Source organism: Salvia hispanica, chromosome 3 (assembly GCF_023119035.1).
Source record: "Salvia hispanica cultivar TCC Black 2014 chromosome 3, UniMelb_Shisp_WGS_1.0, whole genome shotgun sequence".
In the NCBI taxonomy this organism is placed as follows: Eukaryota; Viridiplantae; Streptophyta; class Magnoliopsida; order Lamiales; family Lamiaceae; genus Salvia; species Salvia hispanica.
The window spans coordinates 49,880,382-49,900,513 of record NC_062967.1 but is presented as its reverse complement, the minus strand read 5'-3'; the positions used below and the strand labels follow the sequence as shown (position 1 = coordinate 49,900,513).

Below are 20,132 nucleotides of genomic sequence, written 5' to 3'. Positions count from 1 at the left end.
TCTTAAATTTTAAATAATCACTTTGGAGTCTGGACCAAAATTTATTGAATCTTAAATTTATAAATATTATTTAATTCTTTTGCTTAATCTTAATTTCTACTTTGTTAAGAAAACAAAAACAAATCAGCCTTTTTGAATAGTGTTTTTTATGAAAAGAAGGCGGCACGTTTTTTTGAGAAAAACAATATTTTTATCAAGCATAATATTCGCTTCTGCAATAATAATTTTGAATCGCAAAAATGTGTTTTTTAAAATATAGTACTCCATTATAACTTTTATTTGTTACAACAATTTTATATTCATAATAATAGCTGTTTAACATAATTACCTTTAAATTTCAATAAGGATATGCCACATTTTTTCAATTAAAATTTGATTCGAATGCAGTCAGACAAAAAAATAATGGGCCGGGAAATGAGCCCAGTTTGTTTTAGTGCGCTGAGCTAACCAAGGAGCCCAATTCACAGATTATTTGCATTTGTAAATTATCAGTCTCTCTCTCACCTCATCTTCTCTCTCATTCGGCAGCTGCACCAAACTCTTCACTTCTCACACCAGCAGCAGCAATGGACTCTCTCATCCTCTCCACGCCGCTAACCCACCGCTCTCTCCCCGCCTTCCCCCGCCTCTCTCACCTCCCCGCCCCTTCACCCTCCGCGCACTTCCTCCGCGCTCCTAAATCCCTAACTTCCCCTCTCAAATGCTCGCTTTCTTCCTTCAGTCCACAGACGCTCACCTACCCTGATTCCCTCCTCACGCACCTCTCCCCCGCGGCGCAGCAGTCTCCCGCCACTGCCATGCGCGGCGCCGAGGCCGACGCCATGGGGCTGCTGCTTAAGGAGAGGATTGTGTTCCTCGGCAACAGTATTGATGATTTCGTCGCTGACGCCATCATCAGTCAGCTCCTTCTGCTGGACGCTCAGGATTCTACCAAGGATATCCGGCTCTTCATCAATTCCGCTGGTGGTTCGCTCAGGTAGGGTTGTGCTCTTCGTTTGAATCGAATTTTGGGGGTTTCAATGTTTTAGAAGGGTTTAGTTCAAACGAATAGGATAAATTTTCGAATGGTATGTTCTAAGTTGAGTATCGGAAATATTATATTGGGCGTGGATTTAGGGTTTCAAACTAGACATAGGGAGCTAAGTTTGGGGAATATGAAATTATATTTTGATACCTTCGTGTTGGAAAATTCTATATTGAGCCCATGTTTATACGGTGATTGTTGAGTTTATTAACCATTTTTGGAATTGGAGGCATTCCTGGTAGCGGGGTATGTTGGTGAAATAATGTCCTTGTTGATAAGAGAGGTCGATAATAATATTTCTGATGGCATATGGATCTGTTAAGCGACTATGTTATTCATCTGTAGACTATCCATATTGGGTTTTTTATCCAGTTCCTCTTTTATTTATTATTTGCTGAGATTAAACTCTAGATCTTGTAGCTGCTAAATATGTTGAATTTTGCTGGTTTTGTAACTACTACGATGCATAGACGCTGACATTGTTATGATTGGATGTAAATGAGTGGCAGATTGTATCATGAATTTCTGTTATATGAGCACTTCAGAAAGATGGCTAATAGAAACATAGTGTGATCATTGTGATGTGGTTTTACTTTCTTCTCCACTGAGTGTAACTTCTTTTAGAACAATGTTGTCTCACTGTATTATTTTTCCAGTTGTTCGTTGTATGAGATGCATGCACTCATATACAATGTGGAGCATAAGTAGGTCGTGTGCTTTGTAATATGAATTAATGACACTGATATCCCGCACTTGATTCAAATTGAGGCAGTTAGATGGGAAAAAATAGGATATGGAATATGTTCCCTTCTTTTTATCTGTCCATTTGTTTTGTTGGTTACACCTATTGTGATGTTGTTTTTGGTGAACAAGGGCATGTCCAACTTTTCACTTGATGTCATTTATTACCTTCTATTTCCGAAACATGTATTCTGGTGACTGTTGACTAATTTCTTACAGAGAGATCACACGCCAATGTGAGAACCTGTCATGTTTTATAGGAGTATTATTTATTGTTATCATTTTCACTGCTTATTCATTTGTATTAATTCCTTCATTTGAACTTTACAATTATACTCAAGATTAAGCTTTCTTTAGTCCTTCATTTACTTACTGACTTGTACGGTACTAATCTTTACCTACCTCCAGTGCTACAATGGCCATCTTTGATGTTGTGCGCCTAGTGAGGGCTGATGTTTCCACAATTGCACTAGGCATTTCTGCATCAACAGCTTCCATCATCCTTGGCGGTGGCACTAAAGGGAAACGCTTTGCAATGCCTAATACAAGGATAATGATACACCAACCGCTTGGGGGTGCTAGTGGGCAAGCCATAGATGTGGAAATTCAAGCCCGGGAAGTAATGCATAACAAGAAGAATGTAACAACAATTATATCCGAATTCACGGGTCGATCATATGAACAAGTTGAGAAGGATATTGATAGAGATCGCTACATGTCCCCAATTGAAGCAGTTGAATATGGCATAATTGACGGAGTCATTGATGGAGATAGCATTATTCCGCTCGAGCCCGTTCCTGACAAGGTTAAGTCATCTACATTCGATTACTTGGAGATCAGCAAAGATCCCAAAAAGTTTTTGACACCAGATATCCCTGATGATGAGATATATTAGTCAAAGTTGTCACATGTAAGCTGTCCTTTCTTGAATTATAATTTATATCTGTGACGGGTTCTATTTGTCCTTTGTGCAATGACATAAACATGAAGTGTCACCCTGAGCCGAAATATGATCATATGAATTCCTGCATACTCCATTTATTCCAATTTATTTTAAGTACAATTAGAAGTTGATACAAGTTCTGTTCTCATAAATCTATATTGAGCATGTCTCCTCAAGGCACCAGTAAATTATTCCTGCATACTCCATTTATGATACACGTTCTGCTCTCATAAATCTATATTGAGCATGTCTCATCAAGGCACCAGTAAATTATTCCTGCATACTCCATTTATTGAGCATGTCTCATCAAGGCACCAGTAAATTATTCCTGCATACTCCATTTATTGAGCATGTCACCTTGAGCCGAAATATGATCATATGGATTCCTGCATACTCCATTTATTCCAATTTATTTTAAGTACAATTAGAAGTTGATACAAGATCTGCTCTCATAAATCTATATTGAGCATGTCTCATCAAGGCACCAGTAAATTATTCAGCGCACCTTCTGTAGGCTGCTATGCATCTAGTCATGTTCTTTTAAGCAAAATTTTAGGTAGGAAACACTTGGCAGTATGCTCTTACTGTTGATCCATTCATACTGATAAAACATCCATGATCAATAGTTGTTTGGTCCAAATAGGAAATGAAGTAGAATAATATTAACTTGATGTTGACCAATCAGTTTTGATGATCTCAGAGTTCTTTATTATCATTTTTATGTATAAATTTATATGTATGTCACATGATGATACTGCCTTCTGAAATGTTGTATTCTGGAAAAATCATAACCATTACTTATGTTTTATCCATGCTTTTCCTTGCCTAGGCATCATTGATATGATTCCATTGAAGATCAATGTTGAGATAGGTCAGATTTTGCTTCATTTGCTCTAAGTGGCGTCCGGATCCTTGATTGTAACTGCAAAATCTAATCAAATGGATGTAGCAAGATTTCTCGTTGGTAATCTTAGGCAGGTTTTGTTTAAGCAAGGCATGTCCCGGTACGATTTATCTGTATTTGCTTGTAAAATACTATGTAATGGCTGATGTTGTCCCTTTTACGTTCACAATAAACACAGTGCCAGGTGAAAAGGCTTGCCATATCGGAAGTGTTACATGCTCCAGCAATTGCTTTAGTTCTATGCCAATAGATTGTAAAAGTGTAACTACTCCTGTGACTTCATCTTGGCATTCTTTAAGACTCCACCATCTTCACGACCCTCGGATCTTGATCCAATATACTCCATTTGATTCTCGTATTTCATTTGTACAACGTGTATTGATGAAATGAAATATGAGATAGGAATGACCAGGGAATGGTAAACCATGATTAATCGACGATTTTAGGATTTGTGTGATGATAGTTTATGGGTAAGTAACAAGCTAACATAGTTAATAGACGTATATAATTGAAATTGTTGAAATGTATGTTTTTTTTTTCTGTCAACCGAGGTAAAATGAAAATGTTTCATATTTTTTGCTGTAAATATAAGTAGTCAATATTTTTATTTTGAGTTTACAGAGAAAATTATGATATTATCACCATTTATACGAAAGGCTATCTCATTGTCTGGTTATGTATATTCCAATTTTAGATTTTCCATATATGTTAAACAAAATTAAAAGGTTCACACGCAAAAGTGAGTTTTTTCCACTAATAATTTTTAACTAAAAAAAGTTACAACAACCCGACTTAAAAAGAAATAAAACTGCTGCCAAACTTGCAACGATATCAAAATCATGTGTTGGCAAAAATAATCCCTTTCCTTTTTATGACAAGTTGACAACTATGACTGTTTTTCAAGATTAGTGATAAATATGGAATTTATTAAATAAAAACATTTGATGATTAAAGTTGATATTTTTATAGAGGGAAAATGTGAAATTGTCAAGATAGATAGACAAAATCAGCAGGAGTTAATGAGATACCAACTTTATTTAATACTAGGAGAATTCAGTTTGTAATATAAAAAGATCTAGATTTTTCTGTTTAATTATAAAATGTGAACACGAAATATAATACAAAGGCAAACTAGTATTGCAATTTTGTCCTACTACTTTATTATTTTGAGAAATAGAGTTTTACAGTGTACAAATAGCTCAAAGTATGTTTCTAATCTATATACTATAACACACTGTAACATATATTTTCAGATCCCGCCGATATCATTGTTGCTCCTCTCTAGTAGTAGAGGGAGGAGCATATGAGTCGACAAATCCGGCAACAGAGGGCAGTGTCTGTGTCGACAACGAGAGGGTAGGTTGTCGCGCTTTGGCTATTTTCCCTCCAACTTCAGTTGCCGCTCTTCAGCATTTTCTATGTATAGCATCAACAACTAGGCTAATGTCGTAAAATTCGTAACTGCACCTCTCCCCCTTAGTTGGACGACCCACAATACAACCATCGATAATTAACTTTTACCGTCAGTCAGTCACCACCACTACTTGTTGGTAGTTGTTGATTAGGTATAACTTTAATCAACTATAGTTGAACTAATCGAAACATTAGGTTTCAAACTTTTGGACGTGTAGTTTGAATTCGGTCAATTCATATTATGCATGCGGAACATGTATGTGGTCGCCCGACGTTGTGCGCGCATGTGTTAGTATGTAAGGTATAAATTCGACCAATTTATGCTATGCATATAAAACATTTTAGATCTAGAAAACGTAAGTGTTAATAGGAGATTTACGTGGTGAACACGAAAAAAAAATCTCACCATTGGACTGACATAAATGAACGACAACACACAATAACATAATTCTGGAAAATGCATAACATGATAATATTGTCAATTCATACCATACATATACCAAACACATTCTGATCAAAAACATACTACGAAGTGTTAAATGTTGGCATGAGAAATACAATTGAAAAACTCATCATTAGAGTGAATCAAATGAACGACTGACCGCACATGATAAAATAACTGTAGTAGATCCAATAACACGATAATATTGTTAATTCATACCATGCATACCAAACGCGTTCTAGATTTATAAAACATAAATGTTAAAGAAGATTTACAATTTTACATGCACACAACCGAGAATCTCATATTGAATTGAAGTGGCTTAAATGAACAACTACACGTAATACTATTTCTAAATGATAATATCGAAAAGAGATAAGGATAAATAAAAATAAATAAATTTAAATTATATAAAATGCATTTACATCTTTTCGCCTGAAATTTACTTGTAAAAATTTTGAGTTTTTTAAAAATGGTTATTTGACCACAACTACCACTGTTTTAAAATGCTAATGTGAAAGTTTTATCTATTTTTGGGGAAGTAAAGCAAATTTTGTGTTCACAAACAAACGCGAATTAAATAACGGAGCACAACTACCTACTACTGAAACTCCGATCACCGGATGAAATTTCCGGTGGCCGGATTTCCGTCTGAGAGAAAACCGCGCAACGTATTAGAATAGATTCGACCCCCTCATGGATTCGCCGGAGAATAGCGAAGAAGAGCTGAGGGATTGCAGCGACGACGGCGGCGGCACCACTCTCCGTCGCTCGTTTATCCGTTCGTGCTTCGCCGTCGCTTTCGCTTTCGTAATCATTTTGCTGCTTTCATTTTCGGTTCTGTACTTCGCTGTTTTGATCGGGAATTTATCAATTTGGAGCCCGATTTCGGTTCAGTCTCGCTGCAAGATAGTTTCCAGCAGTAAGCACTCAGCGCTCTAATTATATTCCTTTTATGTTTGTAATGGATGACTGGATTTTGTTACTCTGCTGAATTTGAGCGATTTGCAGCTTCAGCTTAGTTATTGGTGATTTATCGAGTTGTTAGGGGGAATTAGAGTAGTAAATTTTTGAGTGTTTAATGCTTTCGTGGCCTCGTTTCCTCGCGAGTGGTTGTTGTCAGGAATCTATTTGGCCTTTTTAGTTCATTTGTATCGTAGTTAAAGGTCTTATTCAGCCAAGTTCATGAAATTGGATAACTGTGTGATGTAGTAAGTTGGTTTTAAGAATTCAATCAAGCTCATGAAATTGGAAGTAAAATACATTTGCGTGATGTAGTAAGTTGGTTTGAAGAATTTAACAGTCATTATTACATCATCTGGAAAGTTTATTTGGTTTCTCTGAAAAAGAAAAGTTTACATCACAATATGAATAATGAATCTTATTTTCATAGTAAATTTTGTTTCCAAGGTTGATGTGACTGTTTCAACACCATGTTTTTGTTGTTTATGCACATTCATATAGTTCTTTTCTCTATCCCAGGTCACTGATCTTGATGTGTATGCAGGTGTGGATCTGAGGTCATCCAAGGTCTGTGAATTAGGTCTTCTGAATTATAAAGGCAAACATGTGTTTTACTCTTTTGAGCGGAAAAAGTATCGGTGCCATTATGACTACTACTGGGCTTCTGTTTTTGAGGTGATTGCATTTTTTTGACATTTTTGAAACATACTTCCTGTTAGATTGCTGATCTCTGTGGTTTTTAAGTATAAATTTATTTATAGTGAATTGCGACCCTCGAGAACATTTATGATGCTCTACGATGTACCCTTATTAGGTCATTTGGCTTCTTTTAATTGCAAAATGTTGGTCCTAGTAAAACATTGAAGAACTTTGAGGGTTTAAAGGTGTTAATATTTGAAGTTTGAGAACTCCTGCCACTTAGCATTATTCAGAATTAGTTCTGCTGGAGATTATATATTTCTCCATTGAATATTTATACTGGGCCCTTGATAGCTCAAAGAGCCAATCCAGCAGTAGTAATGCAGGGAGCCTCTGAGTTCACCCTGTTCATGCTGAATCGCTGATAATGTTCAGAATCAGCTAGTATAGCTTTAAAGATGGTCATATGTCTATGAGTGACATAGTGTTCCATGACCTGGATAGTATTTGCTTGGAAACAAGTATCTAATCCTGATCTCTGCCACTAAGTAGATTGACAAAAACTTTCTGGGACTTGTTTTAGGTCATGTTTGACAAATAATAATAACACTATGAGGTAACATAAACACTTGGGCCTGTGAATGATTTTCCATATCAATGACATGTGTGGCTTTCCTAATCATTTCACTGTTACACGATCCTTTTCACAAGTATGCATTCCATTTACTAAATATTCTGGCATGTGAGTATGCTATATGGTGCCAATTCAATTAATCTACAAGATTTTTGGTGTTCCCCTTTTGTAATGTGTTTCCTAATGCATCTTTCTAGCTTTTTAACTGCAAATGCATTTTCTTATATATTCTCAGGTTGAATATGTAGATCATTCAGGACAAGCAAGGTTTGCATCAGCAGAAGCCCCAAATGAAGCTCTTCCATATAACTGTAGACCCAATTTTGGTGCTGCCTGGTTGACCAAGGATAAATTTAAGGTGAACCTTCGATACTCAGCCTTTTGGCAAAATTTCAAGCTAGAATGATGATCTGAAAGGATCTTTAGCTTTCAGAGTTTGTTCCCTTCAGCTCTTGGATTCTAAGAGACGTATGTAGTTACCTAATTTTGAATTATACTTCCATTGGTATGTGATTACATCCTAGCATATCTGATTTTTCAGGTAAATGAAACGTACGAGTGCTGGTACACTCTGGGTATTTCTAAGGTTAATATAAATAATGACGGTTTATTCAATTGCCAAGCTGAGGATCCTTCTACTGTTGAGATGCTCAAAAGATATTCCATACTGTAAGTATATATTATACCCATTAATAGCTTTGGAGCTGTAGGTTTCTCATCTATTTTTTTTTATGTTTACATGATGCTCATATTTACACTTGGGGATTCCTGGTTGTATCATAGATAACTGAAAATATCGGTGTCAACTTGTCATGGAGTACTATTTAGTTATAAGAGCAGTCCTATGTTGTGTCAGGTTGCAAGGTAGGTTTTGAGTTGAGCTTCTCTGTCTTCTGACATAGTATCTCTTTAAATGTGTATTCATATTTAATTATGTAAAATCAATAGTCTTCTATGCTGTTTTAGTGTTTTATAACACAGGACTGTGTAAAAGTTAGCTCAGCTTTGCTGTAAGCTCTTAAATCGTGAAGTATGTTGTATGTAAAATACCTGGCACTGCATGCTGCTCCAGAGCTTTGCGACCTAGCAATTTGAACACTTTAATCTGCCCCCTTTTGCACACCCAGACCCTATTTAATTAGCTGAGGCAGCCATTTTGTCTGATAGCTACAGTTCCATTGGACAGATTTCGTTTGGTGGAGGGTCCTTAGTCTTGTATTCAATTTTCTGGAACCAAAATTGGAATGTGGCTCAAAAAATTTAAAAATTTTCCCGGTAAAAAAAATGGGAAAAATTTTTTTTAAAAAATTTTTAAAGTTTTGGGGGGGTTTTTTTTTTAAAAAAAAAATTTTTTTTTTTTAAAAAATTTAATTTTTTTAAAAAATTTTTTGGGGGGGGTTTCAAGGGGGGGGGGCCCCCCCCTTTTGGGGGGTTTTAAAAGGTTTTGGGGGGTTTTTTTAACCTTTTGGTTTTAAAATTTTTTTTTGGGTTTTTATTTTTTCCCCTTTTTTAAAAAAAGGGATTTTTTTTTTTTTTAAATTTTTTTTTTTTTTAAAAAATTTTGGGTTTTTTTTTTTTTTTTTGGGGGGGAAAATTTTTTAAAAATTTTTTTTTTTTAAAAAAATTTTAAAAAAAAAATTTTCCTTTTAGGGTTTTTTTCCTTTAAAATTTAATTTTTAATTTTTTAAAAATTTTTTTTTAAAGGGGGGGAAAAAAATTTTTTTTTTGGTTTTTTGGGTACCTTTTTTTTCCCCAAAAAAAATTTTTTTAAAAAAAAAGATTTTAAAAAAAATTTGGGGTTTTTGGGTTTTTTTTTTTGGGTTTTTTTTTTTTTTTGGGGGGGTTTTTTTTAATTTTTTTCCAAAAATTTTTAATTTTTCCCCCTTTTGGGGTTTTTTTTTTTAAAAGGGAAAAAAAAACTTTTGGGTTTTTGGGGAAAAAAAAAAGGGTTTTTTTTTTAAAAAAAAAAAAAACCTTTTTTTTTTTGGGGGGGTTTTTTTTAATTTTTTTTTTAATTTTTTTTTTTTTTTAATTTTTGGAAAAATTTTTTTGGGGGAAAAATTTGTTGTTTTTTTTTTTTCAAAAAAATTTAAATTTTTTTTTTTTTAAAAAAAAAATTTTTAAAGTTAATTTTAAAAAATTTTTGGGAAAAAATTTTTTTTTTTGGGGCCCCTTTAAAAAAAACCCCCTTGGGGTTTTTTTCCCCGGCCCCCCCCTTTTTTTCCCTTTTTTTTGGGAAAAATTTTTTTTTTAAAAATTTTTTTTTAAAAAAATTTGGAAAAAAACAGAAAATTTTTTTCCCCCGTTAGGGGGGGGAAAAAAAAAAAAAAACCCCTTTTTTTTTTTTTTTCCCCCCAAAGAAGTTCCCGGGGGGGTTTTTTTTGGGTTTTTTTTTGGGGAAAAAAAAAAAAAAAAATTTTTTTTTTTGGGGTTTTAAATTTTTTCCCTTTTTGGGGGGGTTTTAAAAAATTTTTTTAAGGGTTTCCCCCCTTTTTTTTGGGGCCCCCCTTTTTTAAAGAAAAAAATTTTTTTGGGTTTTTTTTAACCCAAATTTAAATTTTTTTTTAAAAAATGATTTTTAAAAACCTTTTTTTCCCCCTTTTTTTAAAATTTTTAAAACCAAAAAAATTTTTAAAAAAAAAAAAATTTTTTAAAAATTTTTTTAAAAGGATTTTTTTTCCCCCCTTTTTTTTCCCAAAAAAAAAAAATTTTTAAATTTTCCAAAAAAAAAAAAGGCTTTTTTTAAAAAAAACAGAAAATGTACCTCAATTCAGATGATCTGCTCCTTGTCATAGGCTGAGAACTGTTGAACCATGCCTGCATTTGCATTAATGGCTGAGATTGAATTCGAGAATATATCTCCGAGTAGTTTGTTTTGGAAGTTTAGTTTATCTTCTTACCTTTGCCAGAAACAGATTGCTAGCCTGCACTCCTTTCTCAACTCCACTTCTGATGGAAACAAAAGCCATTTTCATTTTTTATAGTTTTGTAAAATTAAATCAATTTATATATAGATATATTGGATTTGAAGGATTGATTCTTGAAGTCTCTCACCTTGTTGATTCAAGATCAGTTGAAGAATCACCAGCAGCCACATAACTGGTTTGTTGGAACGTATCTTCGTTTATCTTCTTCTGCATTGCAGCTGCGTTTTGATTGCTCAAACCAGCTAGTTCTGTGGAGATCCTGCTATTTTGAAGGAGATGAGAAATGTCATCAACTTATGTTGATTTGTGATCCATTTCCACAGAGGTAACAAATCATACACATGGTCTGACCTTCTTGATGCTTGTCGAGGGCGATGCCCGAGGCCTGCTGAAGGGCAGCCACTGTTCTGGTAATAGAAAAAAAGACATCCAACTTCATTAGCTTTCACTTGATCAGTATTTGTGGCCTAATACTTTTCAAAGACTTCACTAATGTGTGTCTCTCTTGTTTCCTCATTTTATATTTATCAAACAAACACAATCAACAAATCCCAGACAGATCAAGCAAACATAATTAGAAAAAATTCATCAAACACAAAATAATCACAAAACATCCAACTTTAGCATCAAAATTTATATATTTTCAAGAAACCAATGCAAACACATGAGGTACTATAAAACAGCTGCCTGCCTCTACATTTGTGAGCCAGCTCTTGAAGAGCTCCTCGCTGTCTGTTCGGAAACTCTGCGTGAGGTTCTTGAATCCCAACATCTCCATTGTCGGAGCTGGTATTCCAACGGGGCTCTCCATCATCGTCTTGATAAAAAGCTCCTCGCTCGTGTTCCTGTAAAACTCTGAGTAGCCTCTCCCCTCTATCTCCATGAAATTCTTTCTATATAAAAAGTCTACTCAAATTCAACAGTTTGTTTTGATCAACATTTACATATCAAAAGTAGCTCACAACTATCAATTTTTGTAGCCTTTTCAACTAAGTGAAAAAGCCATCACAACTTCATATTTTTCCTTGGCAACTTCAAAGCTCAAGAAAAGTTGTGATTTTTGCGGTGAACCAAGCAAACCAGTGTTATAAAAAGTGTTACTATAAATTAGGAATGAGTAAATCAACCATTTCATTCCTTTCACTATCAAGATGTCACAGATTTGCTTAACTTGAACAATTAACAACATGTTGAATGGGGTCAACTTCGATTATAAAAAGTGTGGTTTTAGGAATCAAGAAGCATAATCTTGTGAAGATTCCAGTCAACTTAATTCGTCCTTTTCTGCCCATTTTAAGTGAAAGTGTGAAACATTGGTGGGAAAAATAATTTCATCCTACACTGCTTAGAGACTATCTACGTAGAAGAGCTCATCAAACAACTCCTATTTCAATTCTTATTTCTTTAATTTGAAGGATAGTGCAAAAAGGGCATATATTTCAAACTTTAATGCTATATATCCATGTGTTATTTATAATTTTTAAAAATTTTGAGGAAATCTTTGATGCATGGTCTAAAATTCATGGAAAAAATCCAACTTTTTGAAAGTTTCATAATATTAGATGTCAATATTCCTAAAAAAAATATCTTAGAAATTGCGACAGTATCATAAATTTTTCTGATTAATAACAAACCATACTCTTTTTATATTTTCTTTTCATAATAATTCGCGATTAGGGGTACTATTATTTCCTCCATGTATTTTGCGTGCAAACTACGTTTTATTGAAGAAATATAAAATTAAGACCATATTTTTGATTTAATATAGTGAGATAAACTGTCAAGAGTTTATAACTATACATTTTATAATTTACTTTAATTTGATTGCAAAACTAGACGCAGAGCGGCCAGATTGATTCTTTAATAGACGTGTTCATATATATGTCTTCATCAATGACTTTTTCTCTGAATTTTAGTCAAAAACTAAGACAACGACATAGAGTGCTATTAATTTTTATTTGTTTTATTTTATTTTATTTTATTTTAAATTCATTCAAGCCCACACTAATATTTTAAATTTCTCGAACTAAGTATATTAAATGGCAGTAGTGCTAGCAAATCCTGTCTGGCTTATTAGACCAAGAAACAACACTTCATCACAATTTTCTTCTGAAAACGATTTTCAAGCACGTATACCATGGTATAGCATATTGTTACATCTGCACGTTGATGAATATAAATAAACTTAATTAAAATACAATAGATTGCAAATAATTATACATATGAAATTATTTTCTACTATTAGAAGAATAAAACCGTAGCCGGCGGCTTTCCAAACTTAGGAAATTTTGGCCGGTTAATAATTTTCAAGGGCAAGTCGCATTCAATACAAAATTCATGCTGTCTGAATTAATATATTATACTAGTACTATTAAAAATGTTACTGTTTACTAAATTAATATAACATACAGATTCATATTGCAACAAATCATTTTATTGATTTAATTTCAATTAAAGCACGATTCCAAGGGAATAAAATCTTGCAGTTTAAAGTCTTGAAGAAATGAAATTTCTTGTGAGGTCTACACAAACAAATTTAAAATCTATCTTTCCCGTTTTTAGTTTATTTTTTATTATAAAAATCGATATTCTCCCCAAATAATAACAATCTCGTATATACTCCATTACGCTAGAATTGTTGAAATAACGTTTCTAAAAATAAATTATTTCTTTCTTATAAAAAATTATTTTATTTTAATAACGGTGAAAGCGAGTGGGCTTCTTATTTAAATATTGTTTTTAATTAAAAAATAATTTTTATTTATGAAAAGTCAATTTTTATTTCAAAAAATCTATTTTTTTAATATATATGCTATAACATAATGGAATGTCATTGGAACCCATCAACGGATGGAGGAGACGTTATATGGGGTGTCGATTTCACACTTCGGTTCGGTACTCTGCACCCATTTCCTGTTGGCATTGAAGTCGTACATTACACTTCTTTAGAGAGGGAATAAAATTGAGAGAAAGAGAATAGTGAAGGAATGAGAAAGAAGTGGAAATGGAACTGTATTTATAGGACTTTTTTGGAATAGATACAATTTTTTTTTAAAAAAAATAGAAAAGCCCTATCCACCCTGAAAACTACCCCCAACCCCTCCAACGCGGTTGTGCCTCTGCTGACGCCGATCGTCCACGCCCATCGCAACTCCCTCCAACAGGGGAGCCGCGCGCCGAGCCTCTCGGCAGAGTCACAGCTCACTCCCCTTCCCCACTGAAATTACGCTTAAATAAATGATCAACTTAAATTTAGTATTTCGCAGTATTCATGTTTTTGCTTGTTTAGAATTTACTTCGTAATTCAATAAATAGATCCAAATTGTATTTTTATGGAGTACTATAATAATAATTAATAACTACATTAAATCTAGATTAACTTTATTCCTAAAAATCAATAAATATTTTATATATGTAGGAGTACTAGCTATTTTTAAGACAATTTATTTGAGAAACAATTTAGTGAAGTTGTTTACCAAATTAAACCCCTGTGTTAAACCCTGGCCGCTGTATCTAGCCATCTCCTCTTCCTTTCCGCGATTCCTTTTCCGTTAATGGCGAATTTCTGCCTTCACTGCTAGATGAAGGCGTGCTGGAATCATCTCGATAGGGCGAAATGAGACTGAATCGTACTGTTTGTCGACCTGCTAATCTCGGCTTGTCTCTTCGGTTTCAGCGGCGTCAAGATACCAAAATTTCAACTTCTTCTCTGCATCCTGGTAAGCTGTGATAGGCCAAATATCGATTGGAGATTGTTCGATGCATTGCTTTTGTTTTCAGCAAACAAATTTGTGCGGGAATTATTGTTTCCTTGAAATTGAAACTGCTTTAACTATTGGAACTTCAATTTATGATTGTTGTGTGATTTGTTTCTTATACATGTATAATCTAGCTCATTTGTTGAGAATTGTTTGGTGTTTAAATCAGTAGTTAAGATTTACTGATGCTTGATTCGTCTCTGTGGCAGTTTTAGCTGATGCATCGAATCTAGGGCATGGATCGAAATTATTGGGGCGCGATCGATTATATGCTTCTGCTTCTGCGGTAACTAGTGCGCTGGAAGATAGAAAGCCGCGTAAAAGACCTTCAAAGGATGAGCGCAGAACTATGGTGGAAACCTATGTTAACGAGTATGTATTCTTCAAACTTCCTTTTGTTTCAGCTGATAAATTGACTTCACGTTGTTGTAATAGTTCAATGTAGGATAAATGTTATTGAAGTCTATTTCCTTTCTTCATGTGGTATAGATTGATTGCGATATGTTCGTATGAGACTTGAAAGTGATGCTTGCTGCCTGTTGTTATTCCTTCTCAGGTTGGAATTTGGAATATTTGCAGTACCTCTAGGCTGTAGTTGCGAAAGAATGCCGAGTTGTGTTTAAAATTATCTGTTTTATGGTTCTGATGGGTGGCAATTCATTGCTGGTATACACACTTTAATTTTTCCAACCTTTCGATCTGGTCACCCATTTGATATTCTTAGATGCAATTAGAAGCTCTATCCATTGGAATTGCTTGGCCAGTCCTTTGATTTTGTGAGATTCTCTTATAGTAAGAAAATTTGTTTGAGAATGCAACCTTAATGTTTGTACACTTTGTAGTTGAATGGTCTTAAATAAGCACCATATATAGATATTTTCCATGCTAATGCATTTTGCCCACATATGGTTCCTCCTTGTTTCCATATTCTTTTGTTATTGCTGATTTAGGTTAGGTGATGAGCTTCACTCTCACCTCAAGTTTTGCTCGGGGATATGCATATGGTGTATCTGTTGTGAAGAGAGTTTATAATAGACTAGTCTATTCACTAGTTCTATCAATGATGATTGCTCTTAAAGAATGAGCTGTACTAATCAGTAATCACCAACTGTTATAACAAAAAAATAAGGACATGCTTGTTTTGTCCAATACCCCTATGTTGGCTGATTGCTTATAAGATTCTTATAAGTTTATTACGTACATGAGAAATTTTAAAAAATCATGTCATTTACTGGTCAACAGGTACAGAATAACAAATGATGGGAAGTTTCCAACTGTTTCTCATACTATAAAAGAAGTTGGTGGTGGTTACTATACTGTCAGACAGATCATACAGGAAATGTTATACAATTCCAAACAATCATCAACTGATGCTAAGTACGTCTCCATTGGGAAAAGCTCAACGAAAGAGACTGAGATAGCATCCAATTCCAAGAATGAAATAGATTTAACAGACATTAGGAATGTGAGAAGCACAACTAACAATCACGATATGATATGCAATTCTGAAGAACAATCCATGTATACTAAGGACAATTCCGCAGAGAAAAGTGCAACCAAAATTCATGAAATGATATGCAATTCCGAAGAACAGTCCATGTATACTAGGGATGTTTCCTTGGAGAAAAGCACCATAAAAGAGGATCACATATTGACTAAGTTTGAAGAGGTTCCTCAAGCCTTGGAGCTAGGTGAAGGTACTGGACCAATCTTGAAGGATGTTGAGACTTCCAGTTCCATGGCCATTAAATCAAAGCAAGACCAATTTGTTTCAGTTGAGGTAAGTGAAACCCCACTTGTTTCCAACATTGCAACACATGTAGTATTCTTAAGTCCTGGTTCTTTTGTCTGAATGTGATGCTCCAGTCATTGAGATAAATTGTTAGTCAGCTTCTTGTTCAAAGTTGTCTCCTTGTGTTTTATTATAATCCCATGTCCTGCTCCATCTACTCATATTTGTATGTGCATCTTATTGCAGCCTTCTTTTTCTATTCTTTTGGCTGTTGAACAAGAAACATTTTATTATTATTCCTGTTTTGTAAGACTGGTGAACCAAAAGATGTGGAAGCTCAATCTCCACACCTGATTGACAAACATGAAAGTATCCAGAACCTAGATTATGAGAAGGAACATGAGATACGTGAAGAAAATGAGAATTCCAATGCTTCAGAACATAGAGCTGGGCGACAGGAGTCGTCAGAAATATCTGGAAGGTAATTTTTCTTTCTTTACACGGGCATCTGGACGAGCATGCTTTCGAATGCAAATTGTTTAGGAGTGTGTTAGTTGATACTCAAATAAATGCAAGTGATGTTGTGAAATTTCAAGTCTATTTAATTAATGGAATACTCTTAGCCTGAAACATGTTGTCCCCATGCGGATTGCCTTCCTTTTGTCGTAGCTTTCTACGAATTTTTCTTCGTAACCCTTGAGGCCCTTCAGCCCTTCTTTCTCTTTGACAGCTCTATCCTGTCCGGCAACAACTTTCACTATGATATCGATTAAAGCCATGACATTTATTTTATGCTGCATGGGATATCTTTCAATTTTTAAGAAAATAGTTTTCATATGTAGCTTTGCATTTTCTTCTGTTGCATTCTTGAGCCTCTCAACATACGCTGCACTTTACTGTTTATCGTCATATGATCTGTATCTTTCCCGAGATCTCTTATACTCCATTATCTTGAATGTAGGGAGCTGGACAACATGCCTCATGAATATGCAGATCAAAAGAAATCCTCAGTTTGGAATAATCTAAAGTCCTTTGCAAATGGAATTCTGAGCATGTGGAAGAAATCTTGATTCGACTTGAAATTTGAAGCTTTTCATCTTCGTTGAGAATTGCATAGATTTTTTATAGTCGATGTGGTTTATCAGAAATTGAAGTTATTAGTTTTTCTTGTGAACAAGAATATGCTAGTATTGCATTTAGATAGCGGCGTAGTCAGGTGATTTAGTAAATAGACGTGCGGGTTTGTTACTAGTAGGATAATTTTGTTTTCAAAATATTAATATTAATTTGAAATATTTCTTTTTTATGGGGCAGTTGTGATTTTGAATTCGTTTGTGATTAATAAAAATATATGAATTTCGTTTGAATAGAAAGAATTACATATTTCAAATAAAAAATATGTGAGATTATCTAATTAAAATGAAAATTAGATGAATTATAAGGGGATTATATACATATGAAAAGAAATAAAAGTGATTTTATTTAATGCTGTTACAGAAATGGCTATTCTATTTAGCTGATTATATATGTATGGGTTGCAATAGAAACTCATCATAAAATAATATTACTTGTATCGAGTTTAGTACTATCATTTTTTTCTATTGAGTATCATCATGTTGTATCGAGCTTAGTATCATTTTGTTAAGAAACATAATATTATCATCACATAAAAAAATACTACTCTTATGCTATTATATCATTTTTTCCAGCAATCGATATTATACAATGCAATTAGACTAATTTCATTAATATCGTCATAAAATTATATAGATTTTGATAATAGTTTTTAACAAAATTATGTGAAATTTTAAATTATTTTAATAGAGATAAATTGATTTCCATATATAATGTCAGAGGAGTAGTTATTTCTTATATTCAAATGTCAGAAATATCATTCTTATATAAAAATTAAGGAAAATAGAGATTAATTGTAGCCACATCCCAAGATTATATGGTCCAGGTGGAGTTATTAGTTATCCCTCTGTCACTTAAATTATACATTTCCTATTTTAGGAAACTTTCTTATCCATTAACAATATTTTAAGTAGTACTATTTCTTTTTTGTATTTTTATTACTTTACTATTAATTGTGTATTAAAACTTGTTTGTTTTCAAAATTTCATATTTTTAAGAAAGAGATAGAGTATTATGGAAGATGTAGATTTCTTTTATAATTAAGAATAGTACAATTATGGCATGACTCATTTTTCATCCATATATAATTTCATTACTTTGTGTCATTCTCAAATAATATTTGCAGGAGCTCAAGAGTATTCTATTGCTCTAGTAATTGTACTTGTATTACAAATAATATAGTAGTAGAAAAAACAATTTAATAACTTTGTCATAACAGTGAATATTTTTACATGCTAATAAATGATGGAATTTGGCATCAGTGGCACGTAACACTGCGAGAATTTGAACTTTTTGAAGTAGATGCGATTCTGGTCGTGGTGTTAGAAAGATAATCTCCTCAATTGTAGACATGTTACAATTTTTTATGACTGAAACGTAAAATTAACCTTGAAACTTGAAAGTATGTCACATAATAGTGTCGGAATTGTCTTTAAAATATGTAGTACAAAATAAATATATTACTAGTAAGATCGAATCCTAAACATGAGATGTGAAATTGTTCAAAAGAGAGATTTGTACCTTATAAACATTAAAATATGTGTCTACTTATGCTTCATTTAATTATTAAGTCCACTTTTGCGTAATTCAAGGCCGCTGATTATGATACAAAGGGGTAAATGTGTCTCATGACTCCCACAAATCATCATGTTAGTTTTACTTTTCGTTAAGACCTTCATTTGCTTTCGGACATTCCATAATTCGTATACACTACTCCTATTATTGAGTGGCTAATTGATTTTAGTTAAATACTCTAATCTATGAGTAGTATTTACATTTTGAATGGTGTATTGTATAATAGTGTTAGTATTTTTTACTTTCAAGTCTCGTTATAAATCCATTTTCAGTTGTTCAAGTGGGATTGATTTATCATTCTTAATAAAAATAACATATTTATTCTATCTTATTTTATTATTTCTTTCGTCTCATTCTTTTTTATTATATTTTTATTTTCACTCTATTTAATTCAATAAATACAATCCCCAGTAGTTAAGTCGTATTAACTTCATCCCAAGTTACTAAAATTGTATTCCATTTTTAAATTGTCTCAATTTATTTAAGTTATCTTCCTTTAGAAAAACCAAACATCTAATCTCACTTACTTATAAAACACAACTTTATTAAATCTCATGCCGAAAAAAACTCGAAAAAAAACTCCTTAAGTAACGTGAGATAATGGAGTATTACTTTTTAGGCTATCTAATTATAGTTGAATCATTTTTTTTTGACAAAAAACAACACATCTCCTATCCCTTACCTTATCCTGTTTTATCTACTTACTTTATTCTCTCTTTATTTAACTTACTTTAAAGTTAACACAATTTTATTAAATATTGTGCCTAAAAGAAATACCTCCACTACGAACGGATTGAGCATCATTTTCTAAAATCTCAGCATCATTTTATTAAATCTTATTTTTAAAAGAAATCAATCACTTGTACCGGGACGAAGTATAATTTTTAGTTTAGTTCTTGATAACAACATCTTCAATTATTTATACTAAACTCAAACCTATTTTAGTGTAAATATCACATCAAATAGTAATTTTATTGCACTACAAACTTAAGAGAATATTATATGCTATTTATTACTTTTTTATACTCACAAAATTTTAAAAAATGATTTGAATTGTTTTAATGTAAACCTAAAAATGAATATATTTTGCTCAAAAATAAAAAATAGAACGAGATTTAGAATACTATTAAAACTATTTATACTAATTCAAACTCATGTTAGTATAAATGTCATATCAAATATAGTAATTTTACTCCAACTATTTACGTTAATTTCAAACTTAAAATGATCTATATTACTTACTTTTGTACTCATAAATTTGAAAATATGATTTGAATTTATTTAAGGATAAATCCAAAAATGG

At 33.0% G+C, this 20,132-nt stretch overlaps 4 protein-coding genes across 6 annotated transcripts; 3 read left to right on the top strand and 1 right to left on the bottom strand.

Moving 5' to 3' along the window:
• The first annotated feature begins 490 nt into the window (after positions 1-490).
• On the top strand, positions 491-3,970 carry LOC125214668 (ATP-dependent Clp protease proteolytic subunit 4, chloroplastic). Its single transcript, XM_048115784.1, has 3 exons — positions 491-976; positions 2,174-2,675; positions 3,538-3,970. Exons 1-2 carry the CDS (start codon positions 567-569, stop codon positions 2,658-2,660), a joined length of 897 nt encoding a protein of 298 aa, XP_047971741.1. The 5' UTR covers positions 491-566; the 3' UTR covers positions 2,661-2,675; positions 3,538-3,970.
• Positions 3,971-5,990: 2,020 nt separating this feature from the next.
• Positions 5,991-8,955, top strand: LOC125215966. Of its 2 annotated transcripts, none has more exons than XM_048117552.1 (5): positions 5,991-6,389; positions 6,975-7,105; positions 7,939-8,061; positions 8,245-8,372; positions 8,890-8,955. In XM_048117552.1, the coding sequence occupies exons 1-5, from the start codon at positions 6,164-6,166 to the stop codon at positions 8,912-8,914; spliced, it is 633 nt and encodes a 210-aa protein (XP_047973509.1). In that variant the 5' UTR covers positions 5,991-6,163; the 3' UTR covers positions 8,915-8,955. The 2 variants fall into 2 exon arrangements, with proteins under 2 accessions (XP_047973509.1, XP_047973510.1); XM_048117553.1 differs by lacking the exon at positions 8,890-8,955 and adding an exon at positions 8,487-8,867 and having other exon boundaries at positions 5,992-6,389.
• A 1,490-nt stretch (positions 8,956-10,445) lies between these two features.
• LOC125210413 (protein CYCLOPS-like) lies at positions 10,446-11,700 on the bottom strand. The gene is made up of 5 exons (XM_048109972.1): positions 11,322-11,700; positions 10,982-11,037; positions 10,758-10,889; positions 10,604-10,652; positions 10,446-10,520 (listed from the first exon to the last, which is right to left on the bottom strand). The coding sequence occupies exons 1-5, from the start codon at positions 11,511-11,513 to the stop codon at positions 10,446-10,448; spliced, it is 504 nt and encodes a 167-aa protein (XP_047965929.1). The 5' UTR covers positions 11,514-11,700.
• Positions 11,701-14,092: 2,392 nt separating this feature from the next.
• Positions 14,093-17,426, top strand: LOC125211578. 2 transcript variants are annotated; one of them, XM_048111438.1, is made up of 5 exons: positions 14,093-14,349; positions 14,598-14,760; positions 15,631-16,168; positions 16,498-16,601; positions 17,082-17,426. In XM_048111438.1, exons 1-5 carry the CDS (start codon positions 14,247-14,249, stop codon positions 17,188-17,190), a joined length of 1,017 nt encoding a protein of 338 aa, XP_047967395.1. In that variant the 5' UTR covers positions 14,093-14,246; the 3' UTR covers positions 17,191-17,426. The 2 variants fall into 2 exon arrangements, with proteins under 2 accessions (XP_047967395.1, XP_047967394.1); XM_048111437.1 differs by having other exon boundaries at positions 16,432-16,601.
• Positions 17,427-20,132: the final 2,706 nt, after the last annotated feature.